The sequence below is a fragment of the Macrobrachium nipponense genome, chromosome 1 (genome assembly GCF_015104395.2).
Source record: "Macrobrachium nipponense isolate FS-2020 chromosome 1, ASM1510439v2, whole genome shotgun sequence".
In the NCBI taxonomy this organism is placed as follows: domain Eukaryota; kingdom Metazoa; phylum Arthropoda; class Malacostraca; order Decapoda; family Palaemonidae; genus Macrobrachium; species Macrobrachium nipponense.
The window spans coordinates 85,852,318-85,866,034 of record NC_087200.1 but is presented as its reverse complement, the minus strand read 5'-3'; the positions used below and the strand labels follow the sequence as shown (position 1 = coordinate 85,866,034).

General features: G+C 38.6%; 1 protein-coding gene across 4 annotated transcripts in view; it reads left to right on the top strand.

Annotated features, from left to right (window-relative positions):
• Positions 1-413: 413 nt before the first annotated feature.
• Positions 414-13,717, top strand: part of LOC135219427 (choline/ethanolaminephosphotransferase 1-like) — a 433,147-nt gene continuing 419,843 nt past the window's right edge. For all 4 annotated transcript variants that reach the window (XM_064256204.1, XM_064256203.1, XM_064256202.1 and 1 more), the window contains exons 1-2: positions 414-775; positions 11,607-11,754. In XM_064256204.1, coding sequence (XP_064112274.1) covers positions 626-775; positions 11,607-11,754 — 298 coding nt within the window. In that variant the 5' untranslated portion in view covers positions 414-625. The remainder of the gene's footprint in view (positions 776-11,606; positions 11,755-13,717) is intronic.

Sequence of the window (13,717 nt, the reverse complement as noted above, 5' to 3'; positions counted from 1 at the left end):
TTTGGCCGTGATTGAATGACAGACAGACAACAGACATTGCGCCCATTATAGTATGATATGAAATTTTCACACAAATCTCTATATTTACTTATTTTGGTAATGTTTTTATTGTCAAGATCACTGTTATGTAATGAAGTTGTATCTGATATAGGAATAATTTGTTTTACACTAATGTATAATTAATGCATGAATTATTCAGTTGTGTAATTTCATTTTTTTATTCTTATCTTTTCAGACATTTATGATGGTGCAAGGAAATCTTACAGAAGATGTTCTATTAAGTATGTGAAATGACTTACCTGTGGTTGCCATGTGAGAAGTACATTGATGACTGATGTGTTTTGTTGTAAGCGATTTCAAGAATATGAACAAATGAATTTGTGATTTTAGTTATTTTGGGAAGATGTCTTAGGAAATTAGGGCAGCTGACACTTAGGTGAAATAAGCAATAAGTGTTTATACCTGTACACAAAGGTAGTTGAAGAAGTGAGGTTTGAAAACCTTTATATACTATTTATATATCAGCCCTTTTTAAAGAAAACTAAGAACAAAATGGGACAACTCAAGGACTTTCAGTTGCGCCGCTTGGAGGAGCACAAGTACATCCTGTGCCTCCTCCTCTTTAATGGATCCAATGATGCAGAAGTGGTGGTGCTGGCTGGTAGAGCAGTGTCCCCTGACTCTAGCCCCCAATCTCATTACCATTAGTGGTTTACTTGTGAACATCGCAACATCTTTGCTTCTGGTTTATTATAGTCCAGATGCCAAGCAAGAGGTTAGTTATTTCGAGATTATTTTGTATTGACATTATTGGCCAATTAAACTATCAAGATTTTATATTAACCAAAGAAATATCTTTAAAGTTTTCAACAGATTTTGATAGGAGATTGTAATTAATGGAGATATTTGTAACAATAATTTTCACATAAGTGACTTACCAAACAATTACATAGCTGTAAGCTTTCTTACCTGGCAGTCAAAATTTCAAATTTCCTGGCAGTGGTGGCTGCCATCGTTTGTGTATGTGATACAGGTCCCGCCCACTTTCGAGAATACATACCCGGTACTGCTGAGCTAACTACAATCAATTTTTTTTCTGCTGGCCACTGAGTAACATCTATGGTTTTCTTGCAGTTAACTTTCGTTGCCATATTGGATTTTTATCTTTTTGGTGAAGTACAATTTCTTGGTGGTTTTTATCCAGTTAGCTGCCAAGTTAGCTTTTCATTAGTGAGTTTAACTACGATGTCGGACTCTAGTTCGTCTTCTGTTAGGTTTTACTGCAGTGGCTGCAAAACTAGGATGGCTAAACTGTGTTACGATTCGCACTCTAAGTGCATTAAGTGTAGGGGTCAATGCTGTAACAAGGAGCTAACTTGTGAGGAGTGCCGAGATTTAGATGAGAAAGGGTGGAAGACTTTTCAGGTTCATTTAGATAAAAAGGACAAAGATAGGAAGAGGAAAGCAGCTCTTAGAGCTAGTAGCAAATCTAGGGTAGAAACAACTCCTTTGCCTTTAGAGTTGAACAAGCCTTCTCTTTTTTCTCTATTGTCTAATATCTTGCCTACTGTTAGTCCTCCAACTTCATTACCAATCACTCCAGTCCAGGTATCCCATGTCTCTGATCCCAACACCATTGCCAATTTAGAGTCCAAAATGGACAAGAAATTTGAGATTTTGGCAAAAGCCATAATGGATTTAGGAATGTCATTTTGTGCTTTCTTAGAAAAATCGAGGGAGTAGACCAGTATTGGGCCAAGTGTCAATCTTGTGTTTGAGGACGCAGCTGTCTGTCCCCCCATTTCTCCTAGACGAAGGTCACTGTCCCACTCTCCCTCACCCGGGAGAAGACATACCAAAGGTCGGAGGGGGACGGGGGTTTGCCCATGGGCAGTCGCTGACTCCGTCAATTCTGTCGATTCACGAGTGTTGACTAAATGTCACTGGAAAGGCGTAGACATCAGTGAAGTGCAGTTTTATCGGAATCGGATGTGCAGTCACCTGTGTAGGGGCGACAGGTGTGGAGTGATTTAGTGTTGCGTCCTTTGAAGAGGCATGCCACTTTTGCGGACGGTACGCCTTTTTCAGTTAAGAAGTCTAGGGAGCACTGGAGCCCACAGCCTTCCTTCAGTTTTGCGCCTACCCAAGAATTTCGGGAGGATCGCCAGGTTCAACTGACAACAGGCGCTCATACTCTGCCCAGTGCTCACGCTTGTGCTGTTGACTCCCTTCGTTGTGTCTTGAAAGGAGTTTTGACTTGTTCGCCTCCTGCGACTCGCTTCACTTCACCTTCTTGTCGCTCGTCTTCAAAGTAGAGCCGTTCAACAGCTACGACTTCTTCTTTGACCTCGGATGATATGAAGACCAGGCCATTGGTAGATGATTCTCCATTTGGCCCTTTTAAGCGACAACTTCAAGAGCTAATGGGTTTTTTTTTTAAAAGCGACAAACCAGTCAGAAGAAGAGGATAGTGTGTCATCAGTCCTTTTGGAGGAGGAATCACAAGCGCAGGTGTTGAAAGCTTCTTCGGCGTACTCAAAATAGTTAAAGTTTTTGTTGCTGACTTACCTGGACTTCTTAGAGCCAGCTTCGCCTTCTTTTCTGCCTTCAATGTTCGTGAAGGATAGGAAGTCAGCTTCTTCTGGATTACTGAAACTGGTTCTTTCCCAGTCCTCAAAGAAAGCCCTTAAAGAAGCAGAAAAGTGGCTTGCTAGGAAGAGAGAGTTGGGTTAAGACCTCGTTCGCCTACCCCCTTTCGAAGCTTTAAAATAAGACTTACAGGTCCTATGCGACTCGAGAAGTTCCTTCATTGGGAGTATGTGCCTCCTCTCAAGGAGACTTCTCTGGTCTTGAGGATTCACACAGAAGAGCGGCGTTCTCGACTGAGAAAGTGATGTTCGCCTTGCCCGATTTAGATCACTTGGTGAAGAACTTATTTGAGGTGGTCAAAGTCTTTAGCTTTCTGGACTGGACGATAGCAGCCTTAGCCAGAAAGATAGGGAATTGCCGATCCCTTGATGAAGAGTTTTCAGGGCAGTGAGAGACGGTTCAGGTGAGTTAGCCTCTTCACTATGGGAGTTCTTAAGAAGAGGGAACGGTGGTGATCTTTTACATCTCGAGGAGTGACTACGAACCAGAAATCTGCATTTATGTTCTCTCACCTGTTCCTAAAGAGACCATTCAGCAGGTGCTGTCAGACCTCAAAAAGAAGTCAACTAATGACCTTCTATCCCAGTCAGCGAGACGACCAAAGAAACCTCCCACTACAGGAGCTAAAGCTTCTCCTCTTCAGAAGCATCCCTTTCAAGGAGGTAAATCGAGGTGGCAGCAAAGACCAAGGACTAACTTGTGCGCGATAGCAAAATCCACCAAGAAACTTCCCTTTAAGCCAGCAGATAAGTGACTGGGAGGTCCTTCACACACCTGTAAGGGTGAGACTCCACTACTTCTGGGAAGAATGGAGTCAGAGAGGTGCAGAGCAGTGGGTAGTGCAGGTGCTTCAAGAAAGATATGCGATCCCCTTTGTGCAAGATCTGCCCATCTGCTTGACAGTGTACTTGACAGGGTCAGCAAAAGCTTTGTGCAAGATCCACCCATCTGCTTGACAGTGTACTTGACAGGGTCAGCAAAAGCTTTGGCATTAGCCGAAGAAGTAGAAGCGCTCATCATCAAAAAAGCCATAGAGGAGGTATCAGACATGAACTCCCCAGGATTCAATGACAAACTTGTAGTCTCCAAGGCATCGGGGGGCCTCAAGACCCTTATTGGATGTAAGTGCTTTAAATCTCTTTGTGCTGAAGATGAAATTTCAAATGGAAACGAGTCGATCGGTGATGTCGGCCCTCCAACCAGGCAGCTGGATGGTGTCTCTCGACATAAAGGATGCATACTTCCATGTCCCCATCCATCAGGACTAAGAAATTTCTGAGATTCGTCTTCAAGGAGAGAGAGTTCCAGTTTAGAGCCCTCTGCTTCCTACTATTGACTGCCCCTCGGGTATTTACTTGGATTCTCGCTCCACTGGGGAAATAGCTGCATCTGATGGGGATCAATGCAGCTATTTACATGGACGACTGGCTCCTGAGATCCAGATCCAGTCGTGAGTGTGTGAAGGACTTAGAGAAGACACTTTATTTGACACAACAAAGAGGAGTCCCTGTTTAGGAATGGTTCTGAACTCTAGCTTTTCAGGCTTTTCTCTCCCTGAAGAGGATCGAGTCTGCCTTTTGGCAGTCCAACATTTCTTATTTGCCCATCTTGCTCAGCCCTAGAGTGGATGAGCCTCCTCGGGACCCTTGCTTCAGTGGAGAGTTTTGTTACATTAGGCTATCGACACATGAGGTCCCTTCAGTTCTTCCTGAAAGCGAATTGGTCTCGGAAGACACAACTGGACTTGCTATTCTGCCCCTTGACAGAAGAAATCAAGTTGGATCTTCGCTGGTGGTGGTTGAAGGAGAGACTACAAGAAGGACTTTCCTTAGTCGTGTCGAACCCCGACCTAGAGTTCTTCTCAGATGCGTTGGACAAGGGATGGGGAGCCCTTCTAGGAGACAGGAGGGGTCTCAGGTCTTTGGCCGAAACAAGAGAGGACACTACGCATAAATGTGAAAAAATTGAATGCGATCTTTTTAGGACTACAAGTGTTCGCCCTTTTAGTTGCTGGAAGGAAGATAGCGATCTACATGAACACTACAGCGTTGTCGTATGTGCGAAATCAAGGAGGGACTTACTCGTTCTCTCTCATCAGAGTAGCAGATGAACTCCTCATTTGGGTGTGAATGACGAGGTAAGCGAGTTGCTGGCAATCAGTAAGGAAGTAGGTTTCGCCCAGAGTAATGCAGTTTGCCCATATGTAAAAGAATTTCTTGCCAAGAACAAGGATTCTTTGAATCTTTGGCGTCGTTCTTTTGTAATCAATAGCTTAACGGACATAGTGGGAGCGGAAGGTGAGGAACGTACATTATTTCCTGTGAGAGTCATCAGAAATTACCTGATTAGGACAGAAACATTTAGAGGAAACTCGAATCGACTCTGGTGCTCAGTGAGAGATCCTTCCCGTGATCTTTCAAAGAACGCAATTTCGTTGTTCCTGAGGAGCTTGATTTTAGAAGCGCATGCCTAAATTCAAGATCAAACTCTTTGTGTCCTGAGAGGGAAGACACACGAGATTTCCGTGCAGTATCGCAAACGTCCTTGAATCATTCAGACATAGTATGTCGCTATCCTCCCATTCTGCAAACGACGTTCTGGAGGTCAAAATCGGTGTTTGTGTCGTATTACTTGACGGATATAGAAGCTACTTTTGAAAATTGTTTTTATATTGGGGCCTTTGTCAGTACAGTGGGGCCCCCGTATTCGCGTTCTCCGGATTCGCGGACTCACTTGATTCGCGGATTTTTCACTGGACCTTATCTACCCATTACTATTTGCGGAGAATTTGCCTATTCGCGGGATTTTACGACGATAAATAATCACTAATTAGTGTATTTTGATGTTATTTTCATGCCTAAATAAATTTTTATGATATAAAAATGATTTACTAATTTTAAAATATTAATATTGATCAATACTGTATTAGTAAGTTTAATAAGATTAAATGATATCACATAATAACTAAATTCTCTCTCTCTCTCTTACAGAGATGTATGCTTTTTGTATGATAAATGATTTACTAATTTTCAAATATTAATATTAATGTAAAGAGCAATCTCTTCAATAAAGAAAATACTACAGTGAATTAGTAAGATTTTAGTTCTTTCGAACTCCAGGTCTCTCTCTCTCTCTCTCTCTCTCTCTCTCTCTCTCTCTCTCTCTCTCTCTCTCTCTCTCTCTTACTGAGATTAGAGATTTTTGTGGTACACGTATGTATAATATGTTTATTAATATTTTCATATAATAATAATAATAATAATAATAATAATAATAATGATGATAATAATGATAACTAATTACAAAAATCATATGTGAAAGTATTTTACAAATACTACGATAATCTTTCCATCTTTCTCTCTCTTACAGAGATGTATTTTTTTGGATGATGATTTACTAATTTTCAAATATCAATATTAATGTAAACAGCAATAATATAAATTCATTAAAGAAAATACTAAAGTGAATTAGCAAGATTTAAGTTTATAAATAAAAATAATTTTGTAAGAATGAAAGAAAATGCATTTTACCCCGCGTCTTTTAAACTCCAGGTAGCCAGGCAGAGTTGGCTGGGGTCCAACAAATGTCAAAACAGGAAGGGAAGTGTTGCAATCAAAGGATCATGGAGATTCTCTCTCTCTCTCTCTCTCTCTCTCTCTCTCTCTCTCTCTCTCTCTCACTGAGATGAGAGAATTTCTATGGTACATTTGTATGTTTATTAACCCTTTAACGCCGACTGGACGTATTTTACGTCGACATTTTTTGTCTCTCGAGTGCCGACTGGACATATTTTACGTCGACATACAAAAGTTTTTTTTAAAATTCGCGGAAAAATACTTATATGCCTACCAGCCGAAAACTTTTGAATCACGCGCCTTGGGGGATGCTGGGAGTTCACGGATCAAGGTGTTGTTTTGTTTACAATCGTTACGCAGGCGCGCAAGCGCGAATTTCTTTCTTGCCGCACTAAAAAGTATCGGTGACACATCTCAGAAATTATTTTTGACATAATTTTTGTACCATTTTAAATTAGCCATTGCATGGAGTATTATATATGAAAATGTGCGCATTTTTATGTAGAATACAACCAAAAAATACTCATGATTGCAGCTTTTATCAGTTTTGAGATATTTTCATATAAATAACGATGTGCCAAAATTTCAACCTTCGGTCAACTTTGACTCTACCGAATGATTCGAAAACGCAATTGTAAGCTAACACTCTTATATTTTAGTAATATTCAATCATTTACCTTCATTTTGCAACAAATTGGAAGTCTCTACCATAATATTTCGATTTATGGTGAATTTATGAAAAAACGTTTTCCTTACGTCCGCGCGGTAACTCTTCCGAAAAAAATCATACGTGCGATTGTGGTAATGTTTGCACCATTTTAAATTAGCCGTTACATAAAGTTTTATATATGGAAATGTGCGCAATTTTATGCACAATACAACTAAAAACAACCCATGGTTGTAGCTTTTATCAGTTTTGAAATATTTTCATATAAAAAATGATAAGTGCCAAAATTTCAACCTTTGGTCAACTTTGACTCTACCGAAATGGTCAAAAAACGCAATTGTAAGCTAAAACTCTCATATTTTAGTAATATTCAATCATTTACCTTAATTTTGCAACAAATTGGAAGTCTCTAGCACAATATTTTGATTTATGGTGAATTTATGAAAAAAAAAAAAAACATTTTCCTTACATCCGCGCGGTAACTCTTCCGAAAAAAACATACGTGCGATTGTGGTAATGTTTGCACTATTTTAAATTAGCCATTACATAAAGTTTTATATATGAAAATGTGCGCAATTTCATGTAGAATACATTTAAAAATAATTGAAGGTTGTAGCTTTTCTCATTTTTGAAATATTTGCATATAAATCACGATAAATAGAAATAAAACCACGTTCGGTCAACTTTGACTCTACTGAAATGGTCGAAAAACGCAATTGTAAGCTAAAACTCTTACAGTCTAGTAATATTCAGTCATTTATCTTCATCTTGAAACAAACTCAAAGTCTCTAGCACAATATTTAGAATTATGATGAATTTAAAAAAAAAAAAAAAAAACAACTTTCCTTCCCTCCGCGCGCAGATTCTCCCCGGCAAATCTCTGAAATACGTACATCACATTCTCGGAATATTTGCTCCATTTCATATTAGGCATTTCATAGAGTTTTCTATGTGAAAATGTGCGCAATTTCACGTAGAATAAAACGAAAAATATTTGAATGTTGTAGATTTTCTAATTTCTGAAATAATTGCATATAAAAAAAATATATTAAAAAATTTGACATTCGGTCAATTTTAACTCGTCAGATATGGTCGAAAACTGCAATTGTAAGGTAATACTCTTACAGTATAGTAGTATTCAATCATTTGTCTTCATTTTGAAATAAATTGGAAGTCTCTAGGACAATATTTAGATTTATGGTGAATTTTTGAAAAAAATATTTGTTTACGTCAGAGCGTTACGAATTCATGCATCATTTTGTGATAATATTTTCTCTGTGTTGCTTTTATTGTTTTACAATGTGTTATATACTAAAATGATCGCAATTTAGTGTACATTACAACGAAAAAAAATTAACTCGTTACCTTTAACCGTTTTGCGTATAGCGCGATTTGAATATAATTATATATGAAATTTTTTTTTTCGCGCTATCATATATCACATTATTTATATATGATAATAATAATTTTTTTCATTTCTGATGGTTGCATACTAAACTTCAGTCAATGAAAAAAAAAGGAGCCAAAAATGAACTCTTAATCTTCAAAACTAAGCACGCTGTGAATTTTTGAAAAAAATATTTTTTCCACTTCCGCGCTCACGGTCCTTAGACCTAGACCCCCCTTGGCACACGGAAGATGATTTTTAATATACCCCTTCGGTCGTTTAAGGGTTAATATTTTCGCATAATAATAATATTAATACCAAACTAATTTCAAAATTCATATGTGATAGTATTTTGTAAAGAAGTACAATAATCTATCCATTTCACTTTTAAATAAGGATAACCTCTCTCTCTTCTCCTCTCTCTCTCTCTATCTCTCTCTCCTCTCTCCACAATGGAGATACTACTATGTTTCTTAGTGAGGTAACTCCCAACCCTCCTGTCCCTACTGTTTGGGCTGGAAGTGTATGTGTAAGTATATCTTTAAGGACATTACTACATTTTATGGTAAAATAATAATATACAGTACTAGTTTACAAATAATATTAAGTTTAACCAGAATACTAACTCTTTATGGATACGGGAAGTCAGCAGACAGGCATACTTGACTTGATGATTCCATCGCCACGTCTGTGCAGGCTAGAGCACATGACATTAGGGGCATTGGTCCCTCTCTGGCTTTCAAAAAGAACTTGGCTGTACATAGAGTCCTGAGCGCTGGTACTTGGTTACGCCAGTCCACGTTCACCTCTTTCTATCTTAAGGATGTTGCCCACAGATCTATGGACACTTTTCCCTGTGTCCTGTGGTGGCTGCCCAACAGGTTGTGTAACTCATAGTTGCCCTTAACGGGGCACCTTTGTATCTTACCCAAGATGATTGTGTGGATGAGAGAATGAGTGAGTTGGCTGGCCTCCTTCTTTTTCTTGTACCTTTCCTTCTTCCTTCAGGCAGTTTAAGGAATTGACACGTCATTTGCTGGACTGGTTTGATACAGGTGAGTGAGGTAGTCATACTGGTAGTGTGGTCGTGCAGTTTTCAATTTCTTACCCACTATTTAGTAGCATAGGCTCTGCTCCTGGGCAAGGAGGAGTCGGGAGTACTACAAACCCTAGTGCCCTGGTTTGTTTTTTTTGGACAGTCACAGTTTTCTTGGTTCCCTATACAATGGTTATCCCATATATCATTGTATGTCACTCAGGTTCTGAGTGGTTAGATTTTAGTGTATCTAGCTTCTCAACGGGCTTTAGTCCCTCTCTAAGAACTATTTCTTTTGAGAGCTGGACTGGTGGGTAGGCCCCCAGCCGGTCTAGGATGTCTTATACCTCCCTCCAAGTATGAGTCTATCCTATTGTTAAGGCCGAGGGTTTGTTCGCGTATGAACAAATGACAAATTTTCTAAGACAATTTGTAATATTCATAGCTACAAATCTGAGGTCTTAACGTTATACTGCCCACCTCTAGCATCCCCTCTGTTTGTTAAGTCATCCTGAGTCATTTTTTAGTGATATGACCTTTAGTCCTGATCTTCCTTCTGAGCAATGGGGGAGTTGGTCTCCTTCACCATGGCAAAGGTTTGGGAACAAGAGGAAGGAACAAAAACTCCTCTTCTTTTCTCCCTCTTCCCAAAGAAGTTTAGAACGCCCTCTTTAAAGAGAACCATGAATGAGTTGCCAGTGGTGTTTGCTTACTTGTGGGTGGAACATCTTTTACAGGTTGAGTTGTCATGTGAGTTCAGAGTGTGCATTGTACCACAAGTGTTCCAATGGCTTCTTGGACTGGAGGACTGTCCTAGACATTTCCATGTGTATACAAAGGTGCACTGTAGAGTTAACGCTACCCTCTTGTTTGGTAGGAGTATGGTCTCCTGATCTTACATGCGCAGGTAGTGTTCAAATCCAACTGGTTGCCATTATTATAAGTTGATCTTCATGTGCAAGATTTTGCAGCACCTTGGTCAGTTCCTCTTGAGTCCCAGAGGTGTTTTGCATGAAGACACTTGTATGTAGTATATGCTTTGCTGTGGCCTCTGCCAGTTCAGCTTCTGCTCTGGGAGGGATAACTACAGCTCAGAGCCTCATTCTATTCATCATGGGTTGGTCTCAGTTCATGTTCCACAGATTGTCACCTGTGGAACAGGTTGGGCATCATATTCCCTTAAAAATCACTGGCAGGTGTGTGCTCCTGTCATTTGGGGGAGGATTCTTCTCATGCTTTTAGGGATCTGATAGAACCAGAGGATTCTGCTGCATCAGAACCCTATCAGGGAGAGTTTGGATGACACTTGTCAAGAGATCGAGCTCATTTGTGAGCATGGGAGGTGAAACAGGTACCCCATCTGAGCCTGATCTTGTCAGTTGAGCTCACCCTTGGTTGTACTCCTGGAGTGAGAATGATCTTGTCTCTTTATTGGATTCATATTCTGTTGACTTTATGGAGATTGTAAGCTAAGTAATTTTGCCTCCTGATGGGAACAGTCCCCTCTCAGTCTTCCCTTTTCTTCATAACTGTTCTTTCTTTAAGAGTTTGGTTCTTTGGGATACTTGTCTGCCTTTTGATATATTTTTTTCTTAAAAGTGTCAAGGGGAAGAGCAATAACTGTAGCCTAATTTATAAAGAATTCATCCAACATTACCCCTTGTTAGCCTAAAAAAAAAATTCTGTTTCCAGATCACTTCACTCAGCAGTTCACCTCTAGTGCTCCTGTTGTAAAAATTTGCTATTCATGAGAGTCCAACCCTTCTGAATATAAACTAATGGGCCTTGCATTAAAATATTTTTTAATACAAACTCATCAGTCTACACTGAGAGCCTCCTCTCAGCTCCCTAGTCCTGTGGCAAGTCCAGACAACATGGGAACGACTGCTAATTGTTAGAGATGCCAGGGTTCCTGGATGTATAATTGATAAAGGTAGTGTCTTCATCATTGTCATTATATGGTTTGCCTCTAAAGGTGTAGATAGCACAGATAAACTTGTGTAAACTGATAGGTGTGTATTAAAATATTAATTTTTTTTTCACAAAAGAAACTTTATTCTTACAGCCACTCATGCCTTCCTGAGGTTAAAAAGAAAGAGGTACTAGGAAGTTTGATATAGTATTCCAAAACTGATCTCAAGAAAAATGGAATACAAGCTGGAAGATGTTTGCATGTTAGAGTAGCAGATAGAGTATAACATTTGAAGAATTGGGATAAAAAAGATATTAGAATAATAAGTTTTCTGACTGGATAACAATAAATATATTAGAATAATTTTATCTTCTGAACAGGTACCGAGGTGGGCTTGTTTTCTTTGTGCCTTGGGGCTTTTTCTATATCAGAGCCTTGATGCCATTGATGGCAAACAGGCCCGTCGTACTGGTACGTCATCACCTCTTGGCGAATTATTTGACCATGGCTGTGATTCCCTTTCTACTGGTAAGTTTATTTGTTCCTAACTGAAGTATCACAATTTTTCTTGCATGAAATTGTAAAATCCCCCTTTTAATGTTCTTCAAACTCAAGGTATAAATTTTATAGTTCAGCATTGTATAAACATGAATTTTGTATATGGGACTTACCAAGTTATTATATACGCACTGTAGCTAGCTATAGTTTCCAACATATGGCAGCCTAATTCAAATTTTGCAGTTAACGCTTCTATTGTTTAGTGTATGTATACAGTGCCGTCCCCGAAAGGCAATACGTATACTACTAGGAACAACATAGCAAAGCACTTCATTCTTTTTCCTGCCGTTCTTGACTAAACATCAAGTGCTTACAGCTGCTGCTTCTTATTTTCCGGTTATATTACCGGATTTCAGTAGTGTTACAACCACCAGAACACATTCGTAGCCTTCGAGCAGGATGAGTCTTGTCCTTTGTTTAATTTAGATTATCATCAATCCGAATACAGGCAGCCCACGGGTAATGGCGCAATCGCTTAGCAGCAAATTGATTTTATGGCTGTCATAAAAAATATTAATGAAAAAAATAAGGCATTTTAAGGTATTTCTACTGCACAAATTTCGGTTAACAGCGCCGCTAGCGCCGTTGTTTAACGAGTTCATATGTTTGTAGAAATGCCGTTTAGATTATAAAGGTTATGCACATGATATTAACAAATTTTATGGAGAGTTATTACATAGGTATTAGGGTAAAATATATGCCTCTGACACTGCTCTATGCTGAAAATATCGAGTAACATAAGTGCAAATTTAGCCATGGATGTGTCAATTTATAAATGTTCATGCTTTTATGTTTAAAATGTGTATGAAAAATAGGGTATTTTTATTTCTGCACAGAAATATGATACAAAGGCAGCTTTTGAAACTGCCCTTCACGTTATCGAAGAGGATGTTTTTTCATGTTCTTTCTTGTGAGCCGCCGCCTGCCGCTCTTCCAAAAATATAGAGTTAAAAAAACTGCAAATTTAGCTATCGATGTGTCGATTTTATAAATGTTCATGCTTTAATGTTTAAAATGTGTATGAAAATGTATTACGTTTTGGGTATTTTTATTTCTGCGCAGAAATATGATACTAAGGTAGCTTTTCAAACTGTCCTTCACGTTATCAAAATACAGGCGGCCCTCGGTTAGCGGCAGGGGAACAGTACCCTAGACCAGTCAAACAGCTCTTTAATCCAGCGATGGCGCAATAAGTAAAATTATATTTATGCAGTGTAGATCTATAGAATTTACTGTACAGTACATTATAGTATTATAAATACTGTAAAGTGAAAAAAGCCTAGCTTTATCCTTTGGGTGTCTAGAGTATGTAAAGATATAATAAGGTGTTATACAGTGTACAGGTAGCTGTAGTGTTCAAGTTACGATAATTTGGTCTTACGATAATCCGATTTTATGAGAGACCAAATTACAATAGCCTAACTTTATCCCATCTTCTAGTTACATAAGTTCAAAAACAGCAAAAGAGAATTATGAAAGTATGGTTTTAACGTTATACTCTTTGCATAAATGTGTGACAGCCATGAACAACCGAATGTAACATTTTTTTTTTTTTTTTTAAGTACAGCCGAATTTGATAACATCCGTTTGGCTTGTATTTCAATCATCGTACTATCGTACACTATTACCGTAGTTGTTATAAATGATGTTATGTAGAATAGAACTGAGATATCTTAATGTAATAACTTTATTTGCTATAGATCAAAGATCAATCGGGAAATTTACTGTTAAATTTAAACCTAGTTATAACTGAAGCTGAGAAAACTGTTCAAGCTGCTAATAACTGTTATTGTGCATCGGCAACAAGGATAAAACTCCAGTAAACGTATCCCATCAAACATAACCGTAGATAAAATTGAGATAAAATAATTTTAACCCTTAAACGCTGATAGGACGTATTATACATCTATATCAATTGTCTGTTGGGTGCCGA